Source organism: Chelonoidis abingdonii, chromosome 4 (genome assembly GCF_003597395.2).
Source record: "Chelonoidis abingdonii isolate Lonesome George chromosome 4, CheloAbing_2.0, whole genome shotgun sequence".
Taxonomy (NCBI): Eukaryota; Metazoa; Chordata; order Testudines; family Testudinidae; genus Chelonoidis; species Chelonoidis abingdonii.
Genome location: NC_133772.1, coordinates 36,271,503 through 36,297,427, shown reverse-complemented (window position 1 = coordinate 36,297,427; position 25,925 = coordinate 36,271,503). Strand labels below are relative to the sequence as shown.

The 25,925-nt window shown below is 45.3% G+C and overlaps 1 protein-coding gene across 14 annotated transcripts in view; it reads left to right on the top strand.

Annotated features, from left to right (window-relative positions):
- Positions 1 to 16,713, top strand: part of PPP6R3 (protein phosphatase 6 regulatory subunit 3) — a 134,819-nt gene extending 118,106 nt beyond the window's left edge. For 8 of the 14 annotated variants that reach the window (XM_075065058.1, XM_075065057.1, XM_032801548.2 and 5 more), the window contains 3 exons: positions 28 to 178; positions 4,914 to 5,036; positions 15,243 to 16,713. In XM_075065058.1, coding sequence (XP_074921159.1) covers positions 28 to 178; positions 4,914 to 5,036; positions 15,243 to 15,294 — 326 coding nt within the window. In that variant the 3' untranslated portion in view covers positions 15,295 to 16,713. Of the gene's footprint in view, positions 1 to 27; positions 179 to 4,589; positions 4,608 to 4,913; positions 5,037 to 12,667; positions 12,793 to 15,242 lie in introns of all 14 variants that reach the window. The other 6 variants (XM_032801554.2, XM_032801546.2, XM_032801553.2 and 3 more) reach the window with 2 other exon arrangements.
- Positions 16,714 to 25,925: the final 9,212 nt, after the last annotated feature.

Genomic DNA, 25,925 nt, shown 5'->3' with positions numbered 1-25,925 from the left:
ATATCCTGTTTTGTTTCTCTGTATCAGCCCAAGGAAGTGTTGCTATGGAGGCCAGCTCAGATGGAGAAGATGATGTAGAAAATGCAGACAAGGTAACTGAGACAGTAATGAATGGCAGCATGAAGGAAACACTGAGCCTTACTGTAGATGCTAAAACTGAAACAGCTGTCTTCAAAAGGTGAGGAAACCTAGTTCATTTCTCTTATTCACTCGAGGTATACACATTTTTTTTGTTCCTCCTTCAAAAATGTTTCAGATATGTTAGCTGAGCATTTTATTCGGTCCTTTTGGGAGTATTTCATAGAACTAATGGTTTCCAAGACACTAATTAGACATCTGTATGCAGAGATTTTAAACTTAACAATCTGACTCCAGTTTTCCATTATCTGAGCTTTCATTCATATGTACATTTCAATAGAGGTTATGGAGCTAGGTTTTATTCTGCATTGGAACAAAAACAAAACCTTTTGAACTGTTAACCAAATTGTGTTGAGATGTCAGTTTTTGGATTGAGACTTGTTTTTTCAATTAGGGAAGGTTTTGTGTGACCTGGGCTTTTGGGTGAGTGACCTGCTGCTTTGAGTATTGGTCCCTACGTGTCTTCCACTGTAGATGAATTCTTTCAAGCAGTGCCCTTTGGTCCATATATGCACCCGTGCCGTCTGTCTGCTTTCAACCAAAGGAATTAAAGGGTGGAGCAGAGAGGACTGGACTGCTGCTCCAGTTCCTTCTTACTGCCATATGGCTTGGATCAGAATGTCCAGTGTCTGGAGCTAAAGTTTTCTCTTTTGGTCTTGCCACTGCCTTTGTAGTTAGTTTTTATTTTTGTAAGAGTTTTATAGCTTTTTAGCAGAGTTTTCTAGTTAGATTTCCTACCTCAGGAGACACCCCCCCCCCCCCGGTCCCTTCCAGCACTGTAATTGTTGCTGCTTTTCTGAGTTACATTATCAAATTAAAAGAATTTCTGATCATGAGGTGTCTAAAACTGAATCCAAAATTACTTGTGCAATAGCAGCAGAACTGTGTTTAGAGCATATATCCCCTTACTGCTACATGATGGTGATGCTTCTGTATATAGAAAAAAAATTGCAATGACTCTTTTTGGCCAGTGTTTGAGTAAATCACACATCTAACTATTCTCCTCGTCTATCCCTGTCTCTTTGAATTTTATAGTCCATTTTTAGTTTGACTGGTCCTTATTTTTTTGATCCATGCCGCGTAAAGTCAGTTACTACTATTGTGGTTCTTTTACCTCCTGCCTAAGCTCCTTCCATTCACAAGTACTTTGCTATAGAATTGTAAGTTCTGAGAGCCATAGAAGAGTGGGAAAAAAAATTGTAGAAAGATATTTTGACTTCTAACCCTCTGAAGAAGACTATATAGTTAGACCTGAGCTTCAGATGAAAGTCCCAAAATACCTTTAATTTGAAAGGAAAGTTGTCATAGCTTTCCTACTCAGATTTGAACCTTAGCGTTCATAAACTGAGAAGCTAGCATGAACCGCTCTAAGCTTAATTACCAGCTTAGATCTGATAGCCTGCCACCAACCAGGAATTCCAGTGCCTGGTACACTCTGGTCCCCCCAAAACCTTCCCTGGGGACCCCAAGAACCCAAATCCCTTGGATTCTTAAAACAAGGAGAAATAAACCATTTCCCTTCCTGCTCTTTACTTCCTCCCAGATTTTCCCGCCCTGGGTATACTAGGAGATTTCCCTGCTTCAATCCCTTGAAACACAAAACCGAGAGGACAATTTACCTTCCCCCTCCTTCTTTTCCCCCCTCCCAGTCTTTCCCTGAGAGAGACAGTAATCCTGGCACAGAGATTCCTATCCCCTTGCCATAACTAGGAAAAGAAAAGTCAACAAGTTTTTAAAAAAGAAAGCTTTATATAAAAAGAAAGAAAAAGACAAAAAAATTAATCTCTGTATTAAAGTGACAATACAGGGCTATTGCTTAAAAGAAAAATATGAATAAACAGCCTTATTCAAAAAGAGATACAATTTAAACATTCTAGCCACTACACACATGTAAATACAAAAAAACCAATAACAGCCTATTGTTTTTTCTACCTTTGTACTCACAACTTTGAAACTGAAGATTAGAAGCTTGAAGATAGAAGACCCCTCTCATAGCTGAGAGCCAGACAAAGACGCAGACACAAACATTCCCTCCCTCAGCTTTGAAAAATCCGGTTTCCTGATTGGTCCTCTGGTCAGGTGTTTGGTTCCCTTTGTTAATCCTTTACAGGTGAAAGAAATATTAACCCTTAGCTATCTGTTTATGACAAAAGTCCCCTAGACTAACAACATACCTAGTAAGACAGAGATCAGGTCAATGTGAAAGATGAGAGAGTAGCTTGGAAAAGGACAACATGTAACTTGCAATCCCACATACCGGGGGAATGTTCCAGAGTGCAGTATGGTGAGCTTTGATTGAATCAGCTCTCTGACAATTGTAATCATGCACCTTTTCATTCCTTGTAATCCTAATCTGTAAATGTTTCAAAGCAGTGCACAGAATTTTGTGGGAGCAGTAGAACTCCCATTAGAGTCAATATTTGTGTGGCTACAACCCCATTTGCTGCTTTGGAAGGCTTTGGGATGTGGGGATGTCTAGAAGTAGTGAGGATATAGAAATTTGCATCAGTCCTTCTGGCCTGTTCCTCCTTGAGTTAGGCACTGTAAACAAATTCTTACCATATTCTCTCATTTGAATTTATTTAGGCTGCTGCTGATAGAAAATTGGTATAATGAAACTGACAAGGTCCCAGAGAGACTTAGGTGTTCAGATCAGTCTCCCTCTTTTTCCCTGAACCATGGAGTGAAACTTGAGATTGCACAAGGGGTTTTCAGTAAATGTATTTAGGGCTTACTTTAGATCAGCTAATTTATTATTACCAACTGTTGTTTGAATTGAGGTAGCACTTGGAGGCTGTAATCAGAATTGCGTCCCCTTTATGCTAAATTACAAACTTGGAGGTACACACAGTTCCTGCCCCCAAAGAATTTTAATTTTAAAGAGGTATCAAAAACATTTGGGGGAGAAGATGGGGAAAATAGTTACAGGCACGTTTATTTGCAAAGACAAAACAAATACCAGAAGTCCCTCTGGGCATCTGTCATCAGTTGAGGTTGGTTTTTTTGTTTTTTGTTTTCTTTTTTGTTTTTTGGTAGGCATCTTGAGAAGTTACTCTTGAGGAAGGATTTAAAGGAGAACAGAGTAATAGGTTTATGGACTAGTTAGGAAGGGTGTTTCATGCACTCTTTAGTGTTGCTCTTTATGGCAGTGCTTATGGAAGAAACGGATAAATGGGTAATGAAAGCTGATAGAGTAAAGATACTTAAGTTGTGAAGGTCTGTAAAGACCAGAAGTTTGAATTTCAAGCAGTGAAGAAAAGAGAGCCAGTGGAGAGACCCAGAAGTGGGAGAAAATTCTGGCCATGTCACAACCTATCTGAGAGGAGAAGATCCAAGACCAGAATTTTAGTGGTATGAAGAGAAAAGGGGTTAGCTATGTTAGGGAGTCAATATTAGGAAGATTTGGACATGGCCTGGATGTTGTGCAGGTCTTGAACAAAGGTGGAGTCAAAGCTGACAGCCATATTACGGACCAGAGTGACAGGAAGGATAGCAGGTGTCAGGTGTGATGGAGAATGGGTGGAGTGGGGAGGGTTTTGAAGGAGACAGACTGAGTTAAGTTTTGGTTATTACATTTAAGTTAATGGCAAAACATCTAAAAGGAGATGTCAGTTTGGATGGATGAGCTCTTAGGTGCTAGTGTAATGCAAACAAACAATGGAGGGAGATGGGTCAGTGGTAGAGAGATGCCATTATGATTGGCACAGAGGTTTTAGCTGTCAGTGAGGTCATCTATAGATGGGATCTTCAGAAAAGTGGGCCAAGGACAGAGCCTTATGGGATGGGATACCTGGGTAAAGTGAGATATGAAAGCAGGAGGATCCATTGAAAGAACAACCAAAGTAGTGGGACAACAGTGAGAGGAGAGTCTCTTAAATCTTAAGGAAGAAAATGGACAGACTTACGTCATATGGTGGCAGGTTTACAGTTTGAGAGGTGTGGTGTAAGGTTTGCACTTGAAATCAATGAAAGGTGGTTGGCTGACATCTTCTGGGTATGAACATACCCATAACAGAGTAGCTAGGAAAAAAAACATGTAGCATTGGAGTGCAAATGGGAAGAGTGAAATTTTTTTTTTAATAAATACAGATACGTGTTTCCTCTCCACCTCTCCCCCCTGTAGGCTTCACAGCTGTAAGGGAATTCACACGTTTCATGTATAGTTCTAGCTGAATAAAAACACTAACCAACTACGTAAATGATCATGTCCGTTTTAGTGATATACAACATATGCCAATTGTACTTTAGCCTCCAAATGAAAAGATGGTTTCTTTAGGAATTTTGAATGAGTAGAGTGTAATACGAATAAGTGGCTTTATAAAAAGAGAAATATAAGGCTGGTTTTGCTGATGTGCTTTTCCATGGACAAATTTAGTCAGTGCTAATTTTGAAAGGAACCTCAAGTCTTTTATACTTTTCTTCTTCTATTTTTTGCATACTCTTGGCTTCAGAGTGTTGAAATCCTATCGGTATGTACGGTAAAGGCTGTGATTGTTCTCACTTCAGCACCAAGCACATTCTTTATTCCCTCCTTGCACTTGTATGTAATCATTGTATTTCATGCATTTTTTCAATCCAGTTTAAGTGGGCAGAACACTGATGTGTTAATGGTTGTCTACAGAGTCCAGATTCCCGTGTTTGATTTCCATGCTTTAATCATAATTCAAAAACCATGTACTTGCATGTAGTCTGGACCCTTCCCTCAGTCTTCCACTATTGCATGAAATTCCCTACATCCATAACTGAAGTTAAATTGTAACCTGCTTTTTATTTAGTGAGGAAGGAAAATTGTCTACCTCGCAAGATGTTTCTTGTAAATATGTGGTGGAGGAGAACACAGAAGCTGTAGAAGAAAATCCTGCTACTCCACAGCCTGCTAGCAGCAGTCCAGAACAGAGGTAACCTTATTACAGGCTGCTTTCAAGCCTATTACCAGCTGTTTATAGCATGTTTTTTTCTAATAGAACTGATCCATATATCTACAATTTCTGGTTCCAGAATCCATTTATCAGCTCTTGGCATTGAAGGTCTTCTCTGCACACATTAATCTATTGTTTGTACCTGTTTTGTTTGCGTTCTTACGAGTTGTATTTTTGTTAGTTTTTTTCAGAACTCCGGACATTATTTCTTGTGAAGTATTTCATCCAAATCCCTTTAATCCCAGTACTGTGTGTGTTGTGCTCAGTATACTGTAGCTAAAATGAGTTGTTTCTATTATTTTGCGAGAAAAGGTGGGTAAGGTAGTCTTTTTCTGGACAATCTTCCATTGATGAAAGACAAGCTTTTGAACTACACAGAGCTCTTCAGCCCGAGACCTATAGAACAATTGTGTAGCTTGAAAGCTTGCCTCTTACACCAGCAGAAGTTGGTCCAGTAAAATATACTGCCTCACCCACCTTGTCTTTCTAATACCCTGGGACCAGCATGACTAGAACAACACTACAAAGAACATTGTTTTGCAGGCAGTTTATTGGGTTGAAAATATAAAAGGTTTTAATGGTCAAACAATTTCCAAAAGATGGGGAAAACCTTAGTCTTCTCAAATGAAATTAATATTCAGACTCTGTTAGTTGGAAACTGAAGTACCGAACATATTTGTAGGTACTGAAGTGATGACTGACACTGAATAATGCAAGAAACTGAGTGACTTCACCTAACCTGATTTAAGGAGGGGATGATGATGTTTAAAATGGAGTTTGGGTGGAATTAACCCCTAAGAGGCAGCACAAGGCTTTATGCACAGCTTATTTTGAGGGCATAACATGATATTAAGTGATGAATAGGTCTTTGTGACTACTGCCTTTTGACTTAATGTGGAATATCCTGGAGTCTAGAAGCAGAGAGATACTGGGAAACCTTGTATTTATCACAGAAAGCAGTTTTATCTTTTGACTTCAGACTCTCCATTTAAAATGTGATATACAGCAATTTAATCTGTATTTAAATCCACTTTATTCACCTTTTGTTCATTTTTTGAGGTGCTTAAGATATCTATCCCCATTTTGTGTTGTAATAGTCTTTTCAGGATTATGTTTTGAATCATGAGTTGATATGGCGGCATAAAACGTAAAACAGTCATTTAGAAAATGACAGTTAATTTTACTCTTAGCTCCTAGTCCTGTCCTGCACAATACACTATATTTGATGCTTTAGCACAATAAGCATGAGCTCACAAATGCTGCAAACATGGAGAAAGGAAAATAGTGCATTAGAAATCTTGCTGTTTCAGTTCTCATGGATTGGTGAAAGTGCCAGTAATCCAGCATCCCACCTTACTTTATTGTAATTTATCAATTTATGCTGGTAACTCCCATCTTTATAAATGATGATCTTGAATATATTGCTTCCCTGGACAAAACTGTTCAAAATGTGTACAAATCATTTGTGTCTTGAAGCATAGTCTCCTTAAATCATCATGAACTTACTGTCGGTCTCCGCGTTCGCGGTTGCCACCTTCTTGACATGATTCGTCAAGAGAGAGGCACCAGTCCCCTGTTATCCACATCAGTCCCAGTTGCCGATGCCATGGGAATGATCTCCCTCCTGCCCCGGCCCCACACCTGCTCCCTGCACCAGCAATACCAGTCACCTTGGGAGCGGTCCTGGTGTCGGTGATCTCAAGGCAAACTCAGGCCTTGACAGCCCCTCTGTGGTCCCTGGAAGGGGGCTCCTCTGGAACAGAGGGACATTTGAACCCATCACCTCAACCTCAGCGGCGTGACTGGGCATCTGGGCCAGTGGTGGCATTGGGGCAGTGGCAGTCAGGACAGCGGTCTGTTCAGTGGCCATGTTGGAACATCTAGGAGGTTCTGGTCATGGTATTGCCCCCATCAGCTCAATCGCCTGCAGCAGCCATGGAGCAGCGACCGCTGGCACCGTCAGTACTGGCCCCAGTATCGGAAACACACCCAGTGACCAAGGCTCAGGAGGCTACACCTATGCCTAAGCTATCCTTCCCAGCAGAGGAGGACCACCAACCTCCCCCTCCATTGGTTCAGTCCTCCTCCTCATCACCTAATGAAATGGTCATGGGGCCTTCCAGTGCCAGCCCACCTGACGACTTTAAGGACCCTGAGGCTTGCTTTGATGGGGGCGAACAACCTGGGCCTGCAGGTGGAGATGGCCGAGCAAGAGGACACATTCTTCAACATCTGTCAGCCTCCACTTCTACATGTATTGCACTACCCATTCATGAAAGGGGCCTGAAAATTGCCAAGGGTATCTGGCAGATGCCCTCCTACATCCCTCCTGCCTCAAAGCAGGCTGAGAAAAAACACTTTGCGCCGGCCAAAAACTTCGAATGCCTTTATATCCACACTTTTCCAGGCTTGCTGGTGATCTCTGCTGTCAGTGAAAAGGAGAAGCAGGGACACACCAGCGCCACGCCACGAAATAAGGCCAAAAGACTCTACTTGTTTGGAAGGAAAATTTATTCCACTGCAAGTCTACAGTTTCTTGTGGCAAACCACCAAGCCCTTCTGGGCTGCTGTACTTGAATTTATGGAGAGTCTCATAAATTGAAGGACTGACTCCCCACAGGACCAGGGCCAGGATTTTGTTGTATTGGTGCAGGAGAGTATTTCAGCAGCTTGCTGTGCTCTTCAGATGGCCAGGGACATGGCGGACTCGGCAGCCAGGGTGGTGGCATCTTCAGTGGTTGAGGCGCAGCTCTTGGTTTAGGATTGCAGGTTTCTACCAGGAGATGCAGACCTCTATACAAGATCTTCCTTTGACAGAAGTGGTCTTTTTTTCTGAGCAGGCTGATGTAAGGCTGCATGGGATGAAGGACACCCTGACTGTCCACACACTGCAGTTGGTGCGTAAACCATTCTGGCCCCCGCTCCGTTGAGGTCATGGCAGTCTCACCCTGGACCTGCAAAAAGAGAGGACAGGGACACTACTTTTAGTCATCACTGCCCTTCTACCTCTCGCTCACCTGCGCAAACTGGCCAGACCAACCATTCTGTGGGGCAGGAACACTCATTTTGATGGCATGGTTGAGAGTGATGCCCCAGTCAATTCTCCAGATCCACTGCTACTTTTCCTCAACCGCCTGTTCCTCTACCACTCAGCCTGGTTGCAGGTTATGTCAGATCGCTGGGTTCTGGCTATAATATCATGGGGCTGTACCCTGAAATTTTTGGCCGCTGCTGCCCCCCCTCACTTTCCTGTCCCTCTTCTTACGAGCACTTCCTCGTTCAGGAGGTCAAGGACCTCCTGCGTCTAAGGGCTGTGGTGGAGGTTCCTCAGGGCGTGACAGGAAAGGAGTTCTACTCCTGGTTCTTCCCAATCTTGAAAGTGAAAGGAGGCCTCAGATCAGGGGTGGGCAAACTATGGCCATGGGGCTGCGTCCAACCTGTCAGTATTTTTAATCTGGCCCTTGAGCTCCCGCCAGGGAGCAGGGTCGGGGGATGCATCGCATGGCTCCTGGAAGCAGTGGCATGTTCCCCTGCTGCGCCGCTCCACCAGTGGGAGCTGCAGGGGAAGCACCGCATAGGAGCTGGAGAGGGGTATGCTGCTGCTTCCGGGAGCCGCTCGAGGTAAGCGCTGACTAGAGCCTGCACCCTCTGAGCTCCCACCCCCTAGCCCTGATTCCCCTCCTGTCCTCTGAGCCCATCTATACCAGCCCGGGGCACCCTCCTGAACCCCAAATCCCTCATTTCCAGCCCCACCCTAGAGCCTGCCTGCCTCCTCAGCTGAAGCCTACACCCCAGACTCCAATTTCATGAGCATTCATGGCCGGCTGTACAATTTCTGTACCCAGATGTGGCCCTCAGGCCAAAAAGTTTGCCCACCCCTGCCTCTGACCCATCCTGGATGTGCACTGCCTCAACAAGTCTCTCATGAAGCTGAAGTTTTGCATGATCTCCCTGGTCCCCATCATGCCCTCTCTGGATTTGGGAGACTGCCTTTGACTTGAAAGACTTTCTTCCACATTTTTATATTCCTGGGTCACAGGCGCTTTCTCCATTTTGTAGTGGGAGGGTACCATTTCCAAATCACGGCACTACCCTTTGGCCTCTCTTGGTCCCCAGGGTGCTTACAAAGTGCATGGCGCTGGTTGACGCTTACCTCGGGGGATGGGGGGTCCATCTGTTCCGTACTTCGATGACTGGCTCATCAAGGGCAGCTCTTTGGAGCAGGTGCAGAGACGTCTCGACTTGGTGCATTCCATCTGCTGTGACCTGGGCCTGTTAGTAAATCCAGAAAAGTCCACATTAACAGCAACTGAACACAGAGTTCATCAGGACCGTTCTCGACTCCACGTGGGCCAGAGCCTTCCTCCCAGAAACACGGTTTCAGGCTATCATGGACCTGATTTGCCATTTAAGAAGGCATGTGCTCACTGCAGCCCACACCTGTCTACGTCTGGTGGGGCACATAGCCGCATGCACATACGTTGTCAGCCATGCTTGTCTTCATCTGTGGCCACTGGAGATGTTGCTGGTCTCGGTTTATATCCCCAACAGACACTCCCTGGACGGACAGATTGGTCACAGTACCAAACCATGTCCTTTTGACCCTGAGCTGGTGGTTGGACCCCAGATCAATGCTGCAGCGGGTTCCCTTCACGGCCCCATCCCCGTCGTTGACCCTCGTCTCCCTATACCTCAGATCTGGGCTGGGGAGCCCACCTGGGTGAGTTCAACATCCAGGGCTGCTGGATGTGGGACAACCCGGCCCTCCAGATCAGTGTAAGGGAACTCAGAGCAGTTTGCCTGGCTTGCTAGCCATTCTTGAAAGGCAAGGTGGTGCAGGTCCTGACGGATAATACTGCAGCGATGTACTATATCAAAAGGCAGGGAGGAGCCAGATGCTCAGCCTCTAGGACATCTGTGTGCAGCATGCCATTCATCTGATTGCTACCCGTCTGCATGGCTGCAGGAATGTCTTTGCAGATAGCTTCAGCATGTCTTGCCACGAGTGGTCCTTCCATCTGGAGGTGGTTAACATAATTTTCCAATGGTGGGGAACTCCCCAGGTCGACCTGCTGGCGTCCAGGCAGAACAGTAAGTGCCACCAGTTCTGCTCTATCCAGAGTCTGGAAGGGGGTTCCCTCTCGCACACCTTCCTCATTCTGTGGATGAGGTGCTTATGTATGCCTTTCCACCAGTGTCATTGATCCACCAAGTCCCTGTGAAGGTCAACCAGGACAGATCGGAAGTCATCCTTGTGGCTCTGGCATGGCCCCTTCAGCACTGATTCAGCATGCAGTTGGACCTATCGTCAGCCAGCTCCCTGCTGCTGCCTCTTTGGGATCTACTGTCGCAGAACCATGGCAACCTGCTGCACCCAAACCTGGTGGCGCTGCATCTGATGGTGTGGCTGAATGTAAATGAAAGAGCATGTTCGTACCGTGCTCAGCACGTGTTGCTTGGCAGCAGAAACCCTCAACCAGGGCGACCTACCTGGCAAAGTGGAAAAGGTTTGAGTGCTGGGCTGCAGAGAGACGTCTTCGGACCAAGCAAGCCTTGCTGCAGGACGTCCTAGATTACTTGTTGCATCTGAGACTTCAGGGGTTGTCGTTTTCCTCCATAAAGGTCCACGTGGCAGCTATCTCGGCGCTGCAACCTCAGTCCAGGGTGGGTCCTTCGTCGCCCATCCTATGACAGTGTGTTCCTTAAAGGGCTGAAGCACCTTTACCCGCAGATCCGGCAGCTGGTCCCCCCTTGGGAACTGAACATAATGCTGTCCAGATGCATGGGTCCTCCTTTTCCCTTGGCTTCTTGCTCCCTTCTCCTGCTGTTCTGGAAGGTCTCCTTTTTTATCGCTATAACGTTGGCCCATAGGGTGTTGGAAATCAGGGCGCTCACTTCGGAGCCGCTCTATATGGCTTTCTTCAAGGACAAGGTGCAGCTGCGACCTCTCCTGTCATTCCTGCCCAAGCTGGTGTCCCAGTTTCATACTGGTCAGAATATATTTTTACTGGTCCTCTGCCTGAAGCTGCATGCATTGGATGAGGAAGGGAGGCATCACATTCTGGATGTCAAGCAGGCACTGGCTTTCTGCATACTCAGAATGAAGCTGTTCCGTATGTCATTGCAGTGGCAGATAGGATGATAGATCACCCTGTGTCCGCACAGATAATCTCGTCCTGGATCACGGCATACATCTGTTACTTCTATGAGCTGGCAAAGATATCCCCACTGGCAGTTTTAATGGCTCACTCAACTCGGGCACAGGCATCATCAGCCTTCCTGGCGCAGGTGCCGATCCAAGAAATCTGTCGGGCCGCAACCTGGTCGTCCGTCCACATGTTTGCGTCGCATTATGCATTGACCCAGGAAGCTCGGGATGACGCTGGCTTTGGTAGAGCTGTGCTACAGTCTGCAAGGCTGTGAACTCCAAGCTCACCTCCAAAGATTCTGCTTGTGAGTCACCTACAATGGAGTTGATATGAGCAAGCACTCGAAGAAGAAAAAATGGTTACCCACCTTTTGTAACTGTTCTTCAAGATGTGTTGCTCTTGTCCATTCCATTACCCCCTCTTCCTGCCCCTCTGTTGGATTGTTGGCAAGAAGGAACGGAGAGGGCATAGGGCCAGCAGCGCCTAATATACCAGCGCATGAGTGCAACTCTTAAGGGGGCAACACAGCCGGCCCTATAGATACCGCTAAAGTAAAGATCTCTGAATGGAATGGACATGAGCAACACATCTCAAACAGCAGCAGTTATGAAAGGTGGGTAACCGTGTTTTTTATTGAGTTGTGATTTTCTACTTTTATAAATATTTTACATATTAGAAGAGTAACACACGTAGGGGGGTCTCTTTTATACTCCACTGTGGGTGTTTTAAAAACACCTTGAACTATTTGACCTTTACATGCACTCTTGTTCAGAACTTTAAATTCACTATTTCTTTGATTTCCAACTGTTTATCTGAAATGTAAAAACTGAAATGCTGCAATAGTGCAGCATTTTAAAAATAGCTTTGCAAAACTTGTCAGATGTTTGCTAAGACACCCGGTATTAGCCTGTGAATAAAGAATTACCAGCATACACCAGAAGATGGCTCTCAAAGCTAGCAATTCTTTGCATCTTTCCTGATTTCAGTAAATGTTTTGTTTTAGATATCCTTGTTTCTAAATCCTTTTTTGGCCTCTGACAAATTTTGGAATGGACAAGGTATTTTAAAATATTCTCTCTAAAGATGGCTGTCACAGTAGATTTCATGAGATTCATCAAGTGCAATATAAATACGTAGATAGACCTATCCCCGCTTTTGGGGCTTCATGCATATATGGTTGGTGGGAGTCCCCTAGGTAAGTTGTGCCGTGCCATCCCCTCTCACCCCCCACCCCCCCAGTCAATAATAGGTCTGTGCTAGGAGTTCCAGAATATACCAGTGGTTATTTATTTCAATCAATTAGTGAGGGTCACTGCTACAACTGTGATGATTGTGTAGAGTGGACTCTTGCCCATTTAGTTTCTTTCTATTTTGCCTCCTAGATTTTTCCTGAAAAGTTGATGATAATCTTCTGTCTAGTGCGGTCTGTCTCTTCTCTAATGTATATATTTTTTTAAAAAGTGTTTTTAGTGATTGGCAGCCAAAGACTTAGATAGGGGACTCCTGCTGGTCATGTGCATGTAGAGCACGGACCCAAGAGTGTGGCTTCTCTGTGATTGCACACCACCAGAGAACAAGCGTTACAGGTAATTTTTCTTTGTGTGCAGTACAGAATGGTCTTTTTTTTTCCTTTAAAAAAAATTCTTGACATGTTTTCAGTGGATTAGTTATCGCACTGGATGAAAGTGGGGTGAATTTTTATTTATTTATTTAAAGTACACGTTCACCCTCAAAACAAGTGGTGCTGGTTGGAACCACATGAGGCCTTCCATATCATTTGTATTGCCTGAATTATTAGGGAGAGTGTTTACACTAAAACTGTTCTTGCCATAATAGGGCTCTTGCTTTTTACTTCCTTCCCTTGCCCCTAAACTATTCCTGATCCTTTCACCGTAGTGGAGTGAATGAAATTCAGAATGCTCCTGAAACAGCAGCTCCTAGGTCAGATTAGCACACAGCACAATTTTTAAAAACATTGCATTTATTTACTTAGTATTTTCGACTCTGCAAATATTGCTTATATATGAAAAATAATTGATATGAGGTGTACTTAAGTAATATTTTGGCAAGCTGAAGCCCTAGTACAGAATAAGAAGCAGAGGAACTCTCTAAAGGAAATAGAAACATACTTTGTGAGGAGACACTGTACCTTACAATATCACTATTGTGTGCATTCCATCAGTGACTGAAGCCAGTTGCATTTTATTAAAGACCAAATGCAACTTCTGTTAGCTGTGCTTACTTCATTAGTCATCTTCATTAAAGTGCTAAATATAATTAGTCAGTGGGAGTAATTAAATGGCAAAAACTTTGTTAATGGGGATTTAAGGTTGCTCAGTGATAGCCCGTGCCTTCCAGAACGTTAAACAAAGCCTAAGGCTAAGCCTACACTAGTTTGTCAGCATAACTTACTTTGCTTGGGTGTGAATAAACCACCCCACTGAGCGACTTAAGTTACACTGACATAAGCACTCGTGCACAGTGCTGTGTTGGCAGAGAGCTTCTCCCAACAACATAACTTCGGCTGTTCGCAGAGGTGATTTTATTCTGCATCTTCACCAGAGGTGCTGTGGCAGCGCAGCTGCATCGGTACAACTGCGTTGCTGCAGTGCTGTAGGTGTGGAGAATTTCTGATGTTGGTCTTACCTGTTCTTAGCGGCTCACCCCAGTGTCAACAGTATGTTGTAGGTGCATGCTCATGGCATGCCTGTTCTTAGCTTCCTAGCCAGAGGGGGGCAGGGCTTCCCCAGATTCTGGCTCACATTGGGGTGGGGCGGACAGGGATGAGAGTGAGAACCCCATTGGTGGGCAGGAGCCCCCAGATTCTGCCACACACCTGGAGGCACAAGGATTGGGGCTTGGACATTACCGGAACAGATCCTGAATCCCAGCTGACAGTGGGAAGAAGAGCAAGCACCCCAAACCTGGAGCACTTGAGGGGGCCAGGGAAAGGGGAGTTTCCAGAGTGTGGTGAGCACACATCCCCCTGCCCAATTCTCCTCTCCTCCTGTCTTTCTGTCACTCCTAGTCTCCTTTCCCAGCATCTCCCTTATCTCCTCTTGCTCCCTGTTCCCACCTATTCTCCAATCCCTAATCACTTCCCCTCCTGGTGAGCATTAGCTTGTGTGGTTTCTTTTCAGAAACTAACTTAAACACCACCTGAATGATCTGCTGTGCTCAGATTACATTCCCCTAAAATATTTGTCCTGTGATAGAGGTAGATTGGAACAATGTACTTGTTTTTATTTTTGGGTTGGTGTTCAGATTTTATGACCATAACACATCACCAGAGCCACCCGGGACTTATGTTGTAGAGGTAGTTTTCCAGATATTTAGCCCCTCACGCTGCACATGCTCAGTATAATCCACTAGGCACACAAATAGGTGTGCAAGCCTTCTCGTGTACATAACCAGAGCGTTTTTTGTGGTAATGTTTTAATTTTATTTCCCCCAAAGGGGTGGTGGGTGTCACATACTCTTTGGGGGAGGTGGGGAGGTAACCCTCACACATTTAACACCCTCATGCAATGATCTAGGCCCTGGCTTGAGCTCTATCTATGAACAAAACTAGGTTGCCAGAATCTCTCAATTTCAAGTAAAGCTATTTTCTTCCAGGTGTTCTATCTTGGGAGCCCCCTTGATCAGATGGCCCCAAATTTGGATCATTAACAGAACCCTGCAGCCCCACTTAGACATACCAAATTTCAAGGCAATCCCAGTAACCATATAGATTTCAGAGCACTTAGAAAAGGAACCTTTAAACAAAAAGCTGGTCTTAACCTTAACTAGAGTAGAGCTGCCAATCTACTTCTGTGATTAACAAGAAAATGAAAATAGGACATAGCAGGGTGTTTTATTTTGTTTCAGTGTTATGGATGCATCGTCTCTTTTCCATGACCCCCATGCTGAATTAGTATATTTTGACAAGTCTTTGGAAGTTCATGTTCTTGCTTTGACCCCGAAACTTGTTAGTAGTGATTACTATAAGGGTGCATTGGTTTCTTATACACTTACCATCCTCCTTTTGACATCTTAGGATTGATCAACAAACCCTTTTAGGAGAGGCAGCTGTTAATGGCCCTGTATGATACCTGTCGTCTGCTGCTGTTGGCTGAAGAACATGAACTGATATCCAGGAGTTTTAGTGTTTCTCAAGGATTTCATCTAGAGCCTGTCAAAGCCAGTCACTGCTGCACTAATTTCGCAAGGGATCAGGACCAGCAACATTTATATTCTAGATTTTAAGACATTGTACAGAAATTCATAAGTGTAAAAAATATTGCACATTGAGAAATACCAATACTTTTTGCGTATGTTTATATTGTTTGTTCTAAATAACGGGTGGCCTGTGAAATAAGATCTTGCCACCCAGGTGGTGACAGTAGTAATACTATAGGTGAAATGGCGGTAAGAATAGTTTTATAAAAAAGTGAATACACAAATCTAATGTATTTGAGACATAACTATTTGACAATTAGTGTGACCAAAGTATTTAGCAGTTTTCATACATTTTTTCACCTTGTAAAAATAAAATTAAAAAATTCATGTTTCTTCCAGGTTGGCGAAGAATTGTAGAACTGAAATGCCCTATAAATGTTATTTTGGTTGTTTTAGCTTACAAAAGTGATTTAAATAAGAATTTTTGGTGTTCAGCATTTTACAACAGGTTTTTAATTGGTAATTGTTTTCTGTATTGTTTAAATCAGATCAGAAATGCAAGTCTATTGGTAGAGATTTTAAGTATTTATTACTACAACTTAGGTGACAAATTGATGTTACTGTAAAGCCATATGTTCTGTTAGTCTTGTTTGCTTGAAACAATACCTTACAGGTGAAACACTAGAATATTTGAAGTGCACATGGCTTGTTGTTTTTTAAAGTGATTCACCTACCTTTGAACCCATTCACGAGATTTACTTTACTTTAATACCAAGCATTATACAATTGAACATTTTAGAACAATCTACGTATTTAAAACACCATAATCCTGTTAGACAAGTCAACTAAGTGAAATGCCTGTACTGCTAATGTAATTACAGTACATGCATTTTCAAAACAATTTGGCACCTGAGCATGTTGATTGTTACTTTCACTGTATTGATCTGTGTGAGGTTTTCATTTGTAAGTTCTAAACCATTTTTTTTCACAGCTGGTTTGTATATATATATAGTGATTATGGAAACTAATTCTGCGTAATTTATAATTTTCTATGTCAGTATGAAATTCCAACAGCCTTCTCAAACAAACAGAAGCAATATACTGTATATTGCCACATTGGTGAAAGGGTTAAAGTACTTCACCTCTTGCACTTTTAGATGCAAATCCATTTTTATTTCTGTAATAGGAAGTTAGTCATTTATTTTTACATTGTTTGTTTTCCTGACCAGTATTTAAAGCCAAAAGGATACTCTAAACAATGGCCAATGATTTATTTTAGAAAGTGTCCCAAGCAACGTGCCTAAACATTACATTGCATACAGAAATAAAAAAACAAATGTATAATGGTATTTCTTTTAATTCTTCCTGTCTTGCATTTCATACAGTGTAATGCTAGAATATCTCCACAGAGAGATTCCAAGTGGTAAACTCCAATAAATTACTTGATCCATCTGGTGAAAACAAAACCGCAACGATCTTCAGGGTAAAAAAGGACAACCAGTATTACTTATTTGTGCATAAATGATGCAGGAACCCACTCACTTTAAAAAGAGACTTTTTTTTTTAAGATGGAATATTCCTACTGTCTTACTTCCAATGAGGACTCCTGAATATATTTCACATGTTGGTTTCACAGTATTTTTAATGCACTACTGGTAACTTTATTTGCTATCTTGAGGATACCCTTTGTTGTTTTTTTGTGGTTGTTACTGAACCAGTTATCTCAGTACCAAAAACACCAACTTTGGCTCCACATGTCTGGGTTCCAGGTATGGTCCTTGGTGGCATTAATACTGCTCGTTTCCTCTAGTGACCTCCTGTTCCCTAGCAAGCAAGGAGAAGTGCATGCAGATACCCGCTGAAGAGTTTTGCAGTAAGATGGGGTGTTTACAGGGATTACGAAGATCTGATGAGGTTTGAACCATTTCTGTGTTGCATTCAAATCACAAAAGATGATAGTTCTAATTTTCTGATGTATATTACCTACACCAGAAATGTTGAATCATGAAATGGAAGTTATAGAAAATAAGTAAACTTATAATATCCAGATTGTGCTAAGTTTCCAGAAGTATTTTTCTTGTGTTCCCTCCCTGCCTCTTGTATTAGGAGATAGTGGGGTTTAAAGGTATAGTTGGAGAGTCCCACTGCCCATTTGTGAGATTTGAATGGGCTCCATCTTAATGACCTTATATGTACTGATTGAGATTTTAACTTTTTATGGTCAAAATATGTAAATATGCCCCTTTTCAATTTTTTTCTGTCAGCTGTATTAGGTCTTAGTCGCTATCACCCAGTTACAGCAGAATATTGTCCAGCAGTGCTGCTTTTATGAGAGAGTTCCAAAGGTTCAACAATTGGTAGTGTACACTGTGAAGGACAATAGTGGTGTTGAGTATAATTAAAAACTGTGGTCTTTTTCTGGTATAAGGTATTTACTCCAACAACAGAAAATTTCCTTAATTGTGTCTCTTTGTGAATTCCAGATGCAGGTTCAGAGCTTCAACTCAGTTATCTAGCAATGAGGACAAGCCCATCCTCTTGGCAGGCTGCAGCCTTCCAAAACTCAATCTATAAACATGAGCCATATAATTAATTTGTATAACAACTGTAGGGGTAGGACTTTTAAGCTCACATAGATACCTGGGATCATACTGTATTTCTGATTCCTGGTCCAGAACTACTATTTGAAAGCTTTCTGGTCCAATTAAGTGTTCTTAGCCTTGGTTGCAGGATCAAACCTTAAGCTCTTACTTCAGTGGAACTAAATAGCATGCTAAAGTACCTTGCTGAATTAGGTTCTTAAAGATCAGATCATTCAGATTCTCTCTGGAGATGTCTGTTCCACCACAGATGGGTAGATCTTTCCCTTCTTACATTGTAGGAGGTAGTTATAGCTGTAAATTGCTAGAGAAGTACCCCATTGCATTCCTGCCCTAGAACATTGTCTCCCTGACAGTGCAGAGCAGCAAGGGAGTACCCTTTTTTACCTGTATAATTTTTTATTTTGCATGTTTATTATTTTACTACAATTACCAAATTTCCTGTCACTTTCTCTTTCCATTTTTCTCCTTGTGTTCCACTGAGATACACACATAGCAGGAAATAAGTCTCTCTCTTATTACTTGGTCAGAATCTGTCTTTCAAATATAGAGGTTAAAACCCAGGTATCTCTAGATCTTCCGCAATGGATCTTCTGTAGTGTTCAGAGCAGTCTCAGCACAGTTAGAACCAGTGCAGCCCATCCTTCAATATATGTGTATGATGGGCCAGAATAAGAGGGTAAGCAAAGCCATGCAATTCTTTTCTGCCCTCTCAGAAGTGTGGCCTCTGCAAATAGATCGATTGAGACCAAACAGCCCCTGTTGTAACAGCTTACACTTTTTGGTCCTTGGGCTGCTCCCAGTGTGGTTACACTAAGGGCCTCTCCTCTGACATGTTTCTTTGAGTGATTGCTTATGTTTATTCCACAATAGCTGTGTGTGCTCGCCACATGCACCAGTCTTGGAAGTTTTTCCCCTAGCAGCATCCGTAGGGAAGGGCCCCAGCGACCCCTCGATGGCATGGTATAAAGGGTGCTGCGCGCTCCCCCCACCCTCAGTTCCTTCTTGCCACCAGTGAAGGTGCTTTGGAAGTGCTATGCTCCAATTTTGCTGTAGCTCATGCGCAAAACTGCTTGTTCATTTAGTGTATGGTACCTCTAGTTAGTTTTAGTTTAGTTAGAGCAGCGAGGCCGAGGCATGCCCTGTGCCCCAGGTTTTAAGTCGTGCAACACTTGTAGGCGTTCTGTGCCCCTGAGTGATCTGCACACAGACTGTGCTGTTTGGGGGAAACTCATATCAGCAGTCACTGCAAGATATGCAAGTCGTTTAAGCCTTGGACCAAGAGAGAAAGGGACATTAGGCTCCGGGCTATTCTGATGGAGTTGGTGCTGACCCTAGCTCCGTGCACCTCTCCGAGTTGGCACCGGGCACCATAGTGTCAGCGTGTGGCGACCCTTTGGCGCCATCAACTAGTCGGCACTGCTCCCCGTCTGCAGGGCACACCAAGAAGGCTAGAAAGAAGTTGTCTTCGCCGTTCCACCAGAGTAAACCCAGGACAGAGGCTAGACCCATATTGGGCAGTCTTCGATCCCCACCAGCCACTAGGCCTCCGACTCAAGTCGAGCAGAGTAGCCCGGCCCAGTTGGAGAAAGCCTCCCCCGATGTCCAGATGCCCTCCACGCTGGAGGCCCTGCAGGCGGCCTGGGATGTTATGTCCATGCCAGTACCAGGAGCAGCGCCGATGTCAGCCCCGTGCTCCAGAGGCAAGCCACCGCTGGAATCTCCGCAGTCACCACTAGCTCGGTACCAGTCTCAGTTGAGGGAATGTTCCTGATGCCGTTCAGCGCCCAGTGATGGTTCAGGGCAAAGGCCACATGGATCGCCCTCGATGCCCACCAGGCTGTCTGGTTGGGTTCTATCTGACCAAGACTCTTGGCACCACTCTGCCTCAAGGAGCGAACACCAATGGGACCAAGGCAGACGTTGCCAAAGGTCCTCGTCCTCGTCTCAGAGGGGTTATCATAGCCGGTCATGGCATGGACGTCGACATCGTTCCTGTTTGGCCTCCTGATCCAGGACGCTGCCATGGCACTGCCTCCACAGCCCTGAGCGTTGATCGCTGGCATCACGCCGTTGCAGGCCCGCCTGCCAGAGCTTGATCACAGAGCAGCTGTTAAGGACGGTACTGGTCCTCCATGTTGGGATCACGGTCCTGTGGTTGGCACCGCTCCTGGCACCGCCATGCCTCCCGGTCCGGGGACAGCGGCGGGTCATATGTCAGCCCGGCCTCCCTTCATAGTTGTCCACTGATGGATGAGGCCTGCTGGTGCCACAGCAGATGCAGTGGCACCAGGACCCATGGGTGGCCTCTGACGCAGCCACTGGTGGGGTCTTGTTCAGTGGCCGGAGCCTTAGAAGATCCATCGGCCTCCCTCTCTAGACCTCTGAGGAAGGAGTCGGTGGGACATACATCTTCACCACTGTGCCCGAGACTGACCAGGAGGTGGACCTTCCGGTGCCAGTGGACATCCAAAGTACTGCGCAGCCTCCTTGCCCTCCCCAGATGAGGTGATTACAGCCCCTTCTCCCTTCATCCCCCAGGAGCACTTTAGGCCCCACCAAGAACTCTTAAAAAAGGGTGGCATCAAGCCTCTACCTCCAAACAGAGGAGATGGAGGAGCCCTCGGGTTCCCTGTTTGTTGTGCTGTCCGCCTTGACACTAGGCAGGGTGGACTTGCCTCTCCATGAAGGGGTGGCAAAAATTTCAAATGCCCTATGGCAAACGCCGGACTTATTGGCCCCCATCTCCAAGAGCGGAATGTAAGTATTTTGTACCCACCAAGGGGCATGAAATAAGTTATACACCCACCCTGCTCCTAACTCCCTGGTGGTTGAGTCGGTCATCTACAGCGACAGGGCCAACCAGCCCCTACGTTGAAAACATAGATTCGTGGAGGCTGTACTCTTTTGGAAGGAAAATTTATTTATCCTCAAGCTTCCAGTTATGGGTTGTGAACCACTAGGCTCTCCTGTGCCGGTATGAGTTCAATCTGTGGGATCCCCTGTCCAAGTTTGAGGACTCCCTCCAGGAGCGTGACAGGAAGGAGTTCAAAGCGCTGGTGGAGGAGGGTACAGCAGCTGCCAGGGCAACCTTGCAGGCAGCTTCAGATGCAGTGGTCATAGCCACGTGGTCCATGGCCTCAGCAGTGTCCATGAGAAGGGCGTCATGGCTCTGGCCCTCTGGATTGTCCAGCGAGAACCTCCCGTTTGACAGCAAAGCTCTGTTTGCAGAACAAATGGATACAAAGCTGCATGGCCTGACAGACTCCCACACGACTCTCCCGACTCTGGGTCTCCAGATTTCAGCTAAAACTAAGTTCAAGCTGCAGCAGACTCCCACTCAGGCCACCAACCCAAAATATGAGACCGCTTCTAAGAAGTCATGGGACTCAAAGACGCGCCCACAGAGGCAGTCTCACCCTATTTCCCAGCTTGGATCCTCCAAGGGCAAGCAGGTGGGGAAAAGGTGGTTTTGATGGGACACCTGGGGGCCCCCTGACAGTTCTCATCAGGGATCCACCCCCCATAAAGCTTCCCTTCTCCTTGGCCACTGCTGACCTCAGGGGTATGAGCACTACCAATTTACGGTTCTCCCATTTGGCCTGTCCACTGCCCCCAGGATATTCATGAAATGTATGTCTGTGGTGGCGGCCTACCTAAGGTGCTGGGGGGTCCAGATCTTCCCCTATCTGGACAATTGGTTGGTCAAGAGCACCTCCTGGTCGCAGGTGGGGGATTATGTGGTGCTCCTGTCCAGGTGCACCATTTTGGGCCTGTTAGTAAACATCAGATCCACACTAGTCCCGGTTCAACGCATAGAGTTTATCAGCGTGACCCTGAATGCCTTGTTGGCCAGAGCCTCCCTCCCACCAGAAAGGTTGGACACCCTGAAGATCCTTTGACACGGTCGCAAGGTTTCTGGTGACAACAGCCAAAGCGTGCCTCCATTTCTTGGGTCATATGTCAGCGTGCACGTATGTGGTCCATCACGCCAGACTCAGGATGAGGCCCCTCCAGCTCTGGTTGGCCTCAGAGTTCTCTCAGGCCAGGGACAGGATGGACAAAGTCCTCACGATACCCGAACCAGTGATCACCTTCCTAGGGTGGTAGTCCTTCCTGAGAAACATGCTCCAAGGGGTCCTGTTCGGGGACAGGCCCTGGAGCTGGTGTCAGACCTGGGATCGGGGGCCCATGTGGGGGACATTCAGACCTAAAGTCTGTGGTCCACTTGTGATCTGACCCTCCACATAAATGTCAAGGAGCTTAAGGCAGTACAGCTGGCGTGCATGGCCTTCCGCTCGCATCTGGAGGGCCGAGTGGTCAGGGTCCTCACAGACAACATGGCCTTAGTGTTCTACATCAACAGGCAAGGCGGGGCCAGATCCTCCGCCACGAAGCCCTGAGGCTGAGAGACTTCTGTATAGCCCACGACATCTGCCTATAGGCCTTCCATCGGCCGGGTCCCCAGAACGCGTGGGTGGATCACTTGAGTAGGGAATTCTCTTCTCAGCATGAGTGGTCTCTCCACCCAGAGGTGGTGCACAGACTTTTCCAAGTGTGGAGAACTCCCCACGTGGACCTGTTTGCAACTCGGCAGAACCATTGCTGTCTCTGGTTCTGTGCCGGTGGGGGCTGGGACAGAGCACTGTCTCCAATGCCTTCCTCCTGTCCTGGTCAGGCCAGTTTCTCTCTGCCTTTCCCCTGTTCCCGCTGATCAGCAAGGTCCTGGAAAAGATAGACAAGGCCCAGATCCTACTGATTTCCCTATCATAGACCAGACAGCATTGGTACAGGACCCTCATGGGCCCGGCGGTTGCCATTCTGCCTGGACCTGCTCTCCCAGGATCAGGGCTGCTGCCTCCACCCCCAGCCTCGTGGCACTCTACCTCACGGTGTGGCTGCTCAATGGTTAGGTAGGGAGGAAAGGACGTGCTCAGAAGGGGTTCAGCACGTCCTCTTAGAAGGCAGGCAGCCCTCCACACACCAAGCCTATTTGGCAAAGTGGTCTCGGTTTTCCAGATGTGCAGATGAGTAGGGCATTTCCCTGGTGGCCACCCCAATCCAGCTTATCCTGGACTACCTCTTTCACCTTAAAGCCCAGGGCCTGGCACCCTCATCAGTCAAGATGTACCTGGTGGCCATATTGGCCTTCCATCCACTGGTGCAGGGCCACACGGTATTCTCCCATGCTATGACTGGCGGATTCCTTAAAGGTTTGGACCGTCTCTTCCCGTATGTTAGGCCCTCAGTCCTGCAGTGGGACCTAAACTTGATGCTGGCCCATCTCATGGGGCTGCTGTTGGAGCTGCTAGTCATGTGCTCCTGGTCGCGATCACTTCAGCTAGGTGGGTTTTGGAGCTCAGGGCCCTGACCTCCGAGCCCTCATACATGGTGTTTCATAAGGATATGCTCCAGCTCCACCCACACCCCTCGTTCCTCCCAAAGGTGGTCTCCACCTATCACATTGGTCAGGACATTTTTCTGCTGGTCCTCTGCCCCAAGCTCCATACATCCAGTGAGGAGCGCCAATTCCACACACTGGATGAGAGACAGGCTCTGGCTTTCTACCTGGAACGGACTAAACTGTTCAGAAAGTCCTCGCAACTGTTCGTTGTCCCGGCCGAGAGCATGAAAGGTCGGCTGATCTCCACTCGGTGGCTCTTCAACTGGATCACCTCATGCATCTATACCTGTTATGACCTGGCGGAAATCCCTCTGCCACAAATTGTGAAGGCGCACTCAACTCTGCCGCAGGCCTCACTGGCTGCCTTTTTGGCCCATGTCCCCATTCAGGACATTTGTAGGGCTGCCACGTGGTCTTCAGTTCACACATTCACCTTGCACTAGGGATGATGCCAGGTTTGGCAGGGCTGTGCTCCATCCTGAGAATTTGTGAACTACCCACCTCCAACAGATATAGCTTGGAATCACCTACTGTGGAATACATATGAGCAATCACTCGAAGAAGAAAAGACAGTTACCTTTTCCGTAACTGGTGTTCTTCGAGATGTGTTGCTCATGTCTATTCCACGTCCCGTCCTCTTCCACTCTTTCAGAGTTGTCTGGCAAGAAGGAACTGAGGTTGGGGGGGGAAGCGCGCAGCAACCCTTATACCACACCATAGAGGCACCACTCCAGGGGTCGCTGAGGCACTTCCCTACTGGTACTGCTAGGGGAAATGTAGCAAGCATGCACACCTATTGTGGACTAGACATAAGCAACATCTTGAAGAACACATTATGGAAAAGATAACTTTTCTCATCTTCTCTCCTGTAACCCCTCTATTTGCCCCAGAGACCCTCCCTCATCTCATCTCCTGTCTCTCACATCCCCCCCTTACCCTTCTCTTCTCACTCTTTCCCTTCAAACACAGGCATTCTTTAGTCTTTCCTGTCCTTAAAAAACAAACAAACAAAAAAAAACAACCAAATAACCCCCCAAATTTAATTTGCTTCTCAAACTACTGGCAACCATTTTCTTTTTTCTGAAATCTTGTCTTCAGTGATGCTTTCATTCCCTGGTTCTCCTTCTACTATCTAATCATATAGTTTTGTCCTTGCCACAGAAAAGGCTTCTTGATGGTAAAAGGATTGTTTTCTATTACTGCCACTAAGTCATGGTATGGGTTTGGGTGACTGTAAATAAGCACTTTGTGCAAATGAGGTGCAGTGCTCAAATTTGTTTCATAAAATTTTTAATAACACTATATGTTGTCAGTTTACTTATGTATTATTGTATAGACAAACATGAGACAAACATTTTAATAGCTTTGAAAGGTTTACTAGAAAAATACAAATACAGTTTTGTAAACTCCGTACTGCTAATGCTACTCTCTATTCTAAGGGAAATTCAGTTCTGTAATGATAGTTGTGTAGAACAACAGTAAAGGAGATAAATCTGAACAAACTAGATTTCACAATGAAAATGGAAATCAATTATTCCCCCTCCCCCCCCCCCCCCAAAAAAAATCCATTAGGGTATTTGGGTATAGTAGACTCTAACCTCTTCTCCTTCAAAGACTGCTGCCTGGATTTTGTGTGTGGTAGCTGATGGTGCTGGAGCACTTTAACCCTTCATAAGACTGACACACCAATGGATTGTCCTTGAGCTGCCAAAGACATATTCTGTTTGAAGAGGGAAAAAATTTAAAAATAGATTTCACATAAATTTAACTTAATTGATATGAACTATATGCCATTTCTATACATTGAAACAAAAATTTAACTGGTAGCGCTTCATCCAGTGCTTTAGGTGTTGCCAAAAAAGTGCAGTCTGCCTAGTTGAAAGACTGCAAAACCAATACCACCTAACACTTAGATCAATTCCTAGCATTTCTACATCCAAGCCTCCAGGAAACCATGTATCATCTGCCTCCCCCTCCCCCCCCAATAATTGTGTTTTGAACCATGTTTGGAAGATCATCAAACAATGCAATTCTTTAGTCTGAAAGTTTTTTTTTATTTAGGAGGAATGATATTCAGTTGTCATAGCCTGAGGTGGAGAACCTAGCAAATTGAAGAAATAAGTGTTTGTTTTTTCAGGAACACAAGAGATTCTGATACCCTTGCTAGCTATGGCACTGTGAGTTATGTGCCAGGGAACGGGGACATTATTATGAGTGAAACTGGATGAGGTACGCCATCCGTTGTGGTAGACATATGTTGGACTCATGAATCTTGAATGGCTGTAGGGGTACCTTCTTAGCCAATATCTCCTGTGACCTACATAACATTTAGAAGCTGTCACATCTTCCTTAGTAATTTATGTTGGCGCTGCTACTTTATTAAGTACTAGAGTGTAAGGCTCACTGTCACAACTGTCTTTTTCCTCCTTTTTTAAAGGAGGTTCCTGTCATGAGCCAAGCACTGCAAGAATGGGGCAGAGTAAGGACCCCCTGAAGGTCTGGGTAGGTAAGAGACTGACACTACCAGAATCATATAGGCACTCTGGAATGATTAGGA